This window comes from Priapulus caudatus, unplaced genomic scaffold (genome assembly GCF_000485595.1).
Source record: "Priapulus caudatus unplaced genomic scaffold, Priapulus_caudatus-5.0.1 Scaffold368, whole genome shotgun sequence".
Taxonomy (NCBI): Eukaryota; Metazoa; Priapulida; class Priapulimorpha; order Priapulimorphida; family Priapulidae; genus Priapulus; species Priapulus caudatus.
In genome coordinates this window covers 108,697-115,070 of record NW_014577429.1, presented here as the reverse complement: position 1 = coordinate 115,070, position 6,374 = coordinate 108,697, and the positions used below count along the sequence as shown (strand labels likewise).

The 6,374-nt window shown below is 44.8% G+C and overlaps 1 protein-coding gene across 2 annotated transcripts in view; it reads right to left on the bottom strand.

The window, feature by feature from the left end:
- The window catches only part of LOC106809615 (COBW domain-containing protein 1-like), a 95,906-nt gene that overhangs the window by 49,595 nt on the left and 39,937 nt on the right, over nucleotides 1-6,374 (bottom strand). For both annotated transcript variants that reach the window (XM_014812762.1, XM_014812763.1), the window contains exons 7-9: nucleotides 4,684-4,730; nucleotides 4,421-4,507; nucleotides 3,405-3,449 (exon numbers count right to left, since the gene is read on the bottom strand). In XM_014812762.1, coding sequence (XP_014668248.1) covers nucleotides 3,405-3,449; nucleotides 4,421-4,507; nucleotides 4,684-4,730 — 179 coding nt within the window. The remainder of the gene's footprint in view (nucleotides 1-3,404; nucleotides 3,450-4,420; nucleotides 4,508-4,683; nucleotides 4,731-6,374) is intronic.

Genomic DNA, 6,374 nt, shown 5'->3' with positions numbered 1-6,374 from the left:
CTACCTCTCTCCTCTCTCGTCTCTCTCGTCTCATCTCTCTCTCTCGCTTCATCTCTCTTCTCTCTGTCTCGCCTCTCTCTCTCTCTTCTCTCGCGCTCTCTCTCTCTCTCTTCATCTCTGCTCTCGCTCATCTCTCTCTCTTCTCTCTCTCTCTCTCTCTCTCTCTCGCTCCTCTCTCTCTCTCTCTCTCTCTGCTCTCTCTCTCTCTTCTCTCTCTCCTCTCTCTCATCTCTCTCTCTCTTCGATCTGCTCTTGCTCTCTCTCTCTCTCTCCTCTCTCTCTCTCTCTCGCTCTTCTCTCTCTTCTCTCTCTCTCTCTCTCGCTCTGTCTCTCTCTCTTCTTCTCTCTCTCTCTCTTCTCTCTCTCTCTCTCTCTCTCTCGTCTCTCTCTCTCTCTCTCTCTCTCTCTCTCTCTCTCTACTCGCTCTCCTCCTCTCGCTCTCTCTCTCTCTCTCGTCCGCTCTCTGCTCTCTGGTCTGCTCGCTCGCTCTCCGTCTGCTCTCTCTATCTCTCGTCTCTCTCTCTCTCCTCTCTCTCTCTCTCTCTCTCTCTTCTCGTCTCCTCTCTCCTCTCTCTCTTCTCTTCTCTCTCTTCTCCTCTCGCTCTTCTCTCTCTCTCTCTCTCTCTCTCTCTCTCTCTCTCTACTCTCTCTCTCTCTCTCGTCTCTCTGCTCTCTCTCTCTCTCTCTCTCTTCTCTCTCATCTCTCTCTCTCTCTTCGCTCTCTCTCTCTCTCTCATCGCTCTCTCTCTCTCTCTCTCTCGTCTCGCTCTCATCTCTCTCTCTCGTCTCTCTCGTCTCTCTCTCTCTCGCTCTCTCTCTCTCTCTCTCGTCTCTCTCTCTCTCTCCTCTCTCTCTCTCTCTCCTCTCTCTCTGCTCTCTCTCTTCTCTCTCGTCCTCTCTCATCTCTCCTCGTCTGTCTATCTCTCTCGTTTCTGGTCTCTCTCGCCTCTCCTCTCGTGCTTCGTCTCTTGCTCGTCTCCTCATCGTCTCTCTTCCGGCTCTTTTCAGTCTCTCTGCGTCCGTCGTCTCGTCATTTTCTTTTCTCCTCTCTGCTCTCTCTTTGTCTCTGCGCTCGTCTTCTCTCTACTTTGGCTCTCTCTTTCTCTCCTGCTCTGCTTCTCGTCTCTCTCTCTCTTCCTCTCTGCCCTCTTCTGCTCATCTCTCCCGTCTCTCGCTCTCTCTCTCTTCTCTCTTCTTCTCTCTCTCTCTCTCTCTCTCATCGTCTCTCTACTCTCTTCTCTCTCTCTCTCTCTCGCATGCTCTCTCTCCTCTCTTCTTTCTCGCTCTCTTCTCTCTCATCTCTCTCTCTCGATCTCTCGCTCTCTCTCTCTCTCTCTCTTCTGCTCTGCTCGCTCGCTCTCTCTTCTCTGACTGGCTCTCTGCTTCTCTCTCTCTCTCTACGCATCCTCTCTCTCGATCGCTCTCTCTCTCTCGTCGCTGCGTTCTCTCTCTTCTCTGCATCTCTCTCTCTCTCTCTCTCCTCTCGTACTCGTCGTCTCTCTCTCTCTCTCGCTCTCTCTCTCGCCTCTCCTCTCTCTGGTCGCATCTCGCTCTCTCTCCTCTCTCTCTCTCTCTCTCGTCTCTCTCTCTGCTCTCTCTGCTCTCTCTCAGCCGCAGCCTTACGTCGGCTGGCAGCCGTGGGTGGTGTGCGGCACGCCCTCCCTCACCCCCGACATACACCCCGCGCGCTCGCTCCGTCTAGCTGCCGACGCTGCCGCAGACGCACCGCCCCGGCCCCGCGTCAAACGCAAACAAGAGTAACCGTAAACCGTCATTACACGAACGCTCGGCGCGCGACAACGGAGCCGGCGAGGCGGAAAATGGTACACTAATAGTTAGGTACGGAGGGCCGGCCGGACGCCGCCGCCGCGCGCACATCCCCACCATTGATCAGCACATGCTAATGCTGCGTCTTCATCAACTCACGGCTTGACAAATAACCTTGCCTTTATCTGGCACATAATAAGGCAAACTTTGACAATCAGCGTCGGCTGAATGGCCGCTTGTCACCTAATCCAATCTGCGAGATTAATGCCGGATCGTATCATATTAAACTCATTGTCGTGTTTTATTGGCCAGCTTGATTAAATAGCATAGAAAATGCGATAGCGCAGTGTGGATAAATATGTAAACGGATTCCCTCGGCTCGCAGGCAATCCGATGCAACGCATAAAGACGAAAACAGCGACGACGACAAAGGCGACGTCGCCCAATCAGACGTCGGCGCGCAACAATGGCCGTTTGATAAAGGCGACGCATTATGCCGGCCATTGTTCACGTGTTGGCCGAGAAAATTGAAATCAATTTTCGACTTTTCCAGCGCGATTGATGATGTGGCGTGTGTGAGCAGCGCGGTCGATCGGGCTTGCTCGCCGCAGTGCGAGCTCGCACCGCCGCCAGTGAAAAGACTTGATTATTCGTTAGGAATAAATTAGGAAGTGGCTTCGAATAAGCGGCCGCCGCAACATAAGCCCGCGCGAAAATGTTTCGCTTTCCTCCAACGACTCCGGGTTAGTAGCGGGCCTGCCTCAGGTTAACAGGGGAGGCGACTTCAGATTCGAATACGTGTTAGCTGCAAGGCGAATTTAGGTTAGAATACGTGTTAGCTGCAAGGCGAATTTAGGTTAGAATACGTGTTAGCTGCAATGCTACTTAAGGTTAGAATACGTGTTAGCTGCAAGGTGACTTCAGGTTAAAATACGTGTTAGCAACAAGGTGACTTTAGGTTAGAATACGTGTTAGCAACAAGGTGACTTCAGGTTAGAATACGGGATAGCACCAAGGCAATGTTAGGTTATTCTCTGGGTTAACATCGATGGGACTTGATATAACTTTAGGTTAGACTCAAAAGCAGCTAGACAGGGCAACTTCTAAGTTATCTACATTACTTGAACAAATAACAAATAACTAATGTTTTTATGCTAGAAACTATTTCACGCTTGTGTCGGCCAACTGTAAGATTGCACTACATGTCAATCTATACGAAAATGCTGTTCACAAAATGGCAAATATTTGCTGCACATTGATGGCTTATTAAGAACATTTGGTGAATTTGACTGCAACCATGCTCGCAGTAAATCTATCGAACATATATCGTTGGGAGGTTGTACCGGTTTAGCTAGTCGTGTGAAGGGCCGGTTTGTCTCATTTTGTGTTGTTAAATCAGTATACAGTGAACAAACCCTCTGCTGAAACTTGAGACGTTGTTTAATGTGGAGTGAGTAAAACCAAATCTGATTGTTTTGATGTAGGTATTCTGTTATCCCAAATAAAATATTCAACCATACACTTTTTTATTTATTAGCATTTTTATTCATTTGTGGAGTCAAGTCAAAAGGGTAAAATATTATATGTACGTTTCTTATGTAGGTAGATGTGTACAGGGATAGAGGTCTGTCACCTACCTGCACTTCTGTGTGTGCGTGATCTCAGCCATGCTGTTAATTGACCTGTAATAGATATCAGTCTTTAATATCATGGTTATCATATGGATTACCAGTCTCGCTGTTTGTATATTATAATCTATTATTATTATTATTATTATCACCATCATTATCATCATCATCATCATCATCATCATCATCACCATCATCATCATCACCATCATCATCGTCATCATCATCATCACCATCATCATCATCATCATCATCATCATCATCATCACCATCATCATCATCATTAGCAGCAGCAGCAGCAGCAGCAGCAGCAGTACTACCGTCAGCACCATTAAACCACTACTGACCAATATCACGTTTGCAGTCTGCAATTAAATATGTAATAAGCATTACCCATGTTATCCTTCCAATACGTAAGATTCATTGCATTTTTATGCTCATTTCTCGTAATATACTAACTTATATAAAAAAAAAAGAATCACGTCTTCAGCATTACAGCTGATTTGCTGTGAACTCCACGGTGCACAATGAATAGAGAACATAACTTAGTATAACTATAAGTGAATTCGTATTTTTCGGCTGCTAGAAAATGTGGCAGCCGTGGCATAAATTATTAAATCGAAACATGCAGAATACTGTCCCTTAGGAATAACTGTCTCTTATTCATTGATCTAGTTTCGAACACTTGGGGGAAACATTACTTTAAAACACTTGGCTATGCGGGATCGAAATTGAACCTGAGTTTAAAAATATATTTTATTCTACTTATATATATATACATGTTGTTTTACTACAACTAGTTCAGTCTTTCCACATCACTCCACTTAATACCTTATATCTTAATATCTCTCTAATATTTTACATCTCATTCTCTCACTTATCTGCAAGTAGTCCGAGTAGTTTTGCAAATAAAAAATAAATTATAATAATAAATTATACTATACATAGTAAATTAGATATAATGGTAACTGTAAATGATGTGGGAACTGTATGTGAGTTTGGGTCGGATTCTTATGCATATTCACCTTAAGCATTGTTCCACTGTGACTAGATGAGCTTCATCCATGAGATCAATCTTGTTAAGCAGAAGAAGGTCAGCCATTGCAATCTGCCTGAAAACATTCCACCCCATAGACAAGCCGACAGTTAAACCCACGAAAAAGATAAATAGTAACGTTTACAGGCAAATTATTAAGTGTGTGCCTGTTTAAAAAGTCTACATGAAAATAGTTATTTATTAATAGTTACTACATACAATAATCATTATTCCATATTAAAAAATATATACCTGACTGTGTCGTTGATCTCCCCGCTAGATTTCTCTTCAGATAATTGCTAAAAACGAACAAGCAAAATCATGATGAGAATCGACAAGAGCGTAGCACTGCAGAAGCTACTATCATGTCGCACAGAAACAACGACCATAGCAGTTACATTGCAACAACGACCATAGCAGTTACATTGCAACAACGACCATAGCAGTTACATTGCAACAACGACCAAGAGTTCACACACAGCAACGCATGACGAGATGATGGATAGAAACACAGAGAAATATATAGAGACTCAGTCCAACTAGTATATTATTTCTATGGTATTAATATAGTAACAGCTACTAATAGTTGGTTGCATATCCACACCGATAATGAGTGGCATCATGTGTGGTAACAATTATGTGTGGTAACACAGCTAGACTATACTAGTCACGAAGTCCCGACATTTCAAACCCTAGCATAGGCAACCAGAAGCCCAGCTCTCAACACCTAACCAGTAATGCACAATTTGACTGAAGAGTAAGAACAATGCAGAATTAAGTGCAATACGGCTTATAGGCTCAAAGTAGGAGTAATCTCTTTAGTAAATACTCCGCGGTAAGATTTCTCCTCGGATAATTACCAAAATCGTCATGAAAAAATCGGAATGAGAGTCGCCATGTGTGGCACACCGAATGTTTCACTACTACAATATATAGAGCCTAGACACACCAGACAAGTGTGATGTTAGTAATAAATGCTGCGCGAATGAGTCTGCACTCAATCTAACGGAAATTCGTAAATAAATACGACAGAGAATGGCAAAGCATGTTAATAACATGGAATATAATAATAGCAATATATTTAACGATAATTCCATCAATCGATCGAGAGAGAAAAAAACGAGCCCAACACGAGATCGATTCAAAACAAAGAAACGAGCGGGCGGGCGCCCGATAGTCTAACAAACGAAATCGTGAGCGAATTAGCAACGTTTCCAGCGACCAGCGGCGCGACAAAACTCTCAAAATGTCTTATTAGCCAGGTGAATGAGCAGCACGGATAGCGTGAAGCCAGGCGAGCATGAAATAAGTGAAACGCATATCGCCGAAACTGTTTTGTTTATAAGAAATAATGTTTAAAGTGATTCACGGCTGAAAATCCATACGAGCGTTCGCCGCTCAGGCGGGCATTTTAGCGCGTGAAATATTAATGACTTAATGGAAGATTTGTCACTTAAACATAACATTTCGTAATGTGAACATGAAAACGTGTAGCAGCTGGCGTCCGCCCGGGCGGAAAAACGGTCGCCACGCGAAAATAACACACACCGATAGAGCCGCGCGGAAAAAATAACGCATTCACGAATAACAGCGCGCTTGAAGATAGCCCATTGGCTAAAAAAAATGCGCGCGCGCGCACGCACGCACGCATACACGAGTATCTCTTTCTCTTTCTCCTTCTATCTCTCTCTCTCTCTCTCTCTCTCTCTCTCTCTCTCTCTCTCTCTTTCGCTATGTCACGCTCGCACACGCGCGCACACAAACACACACAGTCACACATACGCGCGCGCGTGCACGCAGGCACGCACGTGCGCGCACACAGGGCAAACACTGAGGCCGCATAATGCTCCGTGGTGCAGGGTGATGCAGGGAGATATATGTGAAGCTACGTAAAGCTATATGTGAAGCTACGTAAAGCTATATGTGAAGCTACGTAAAGCTAT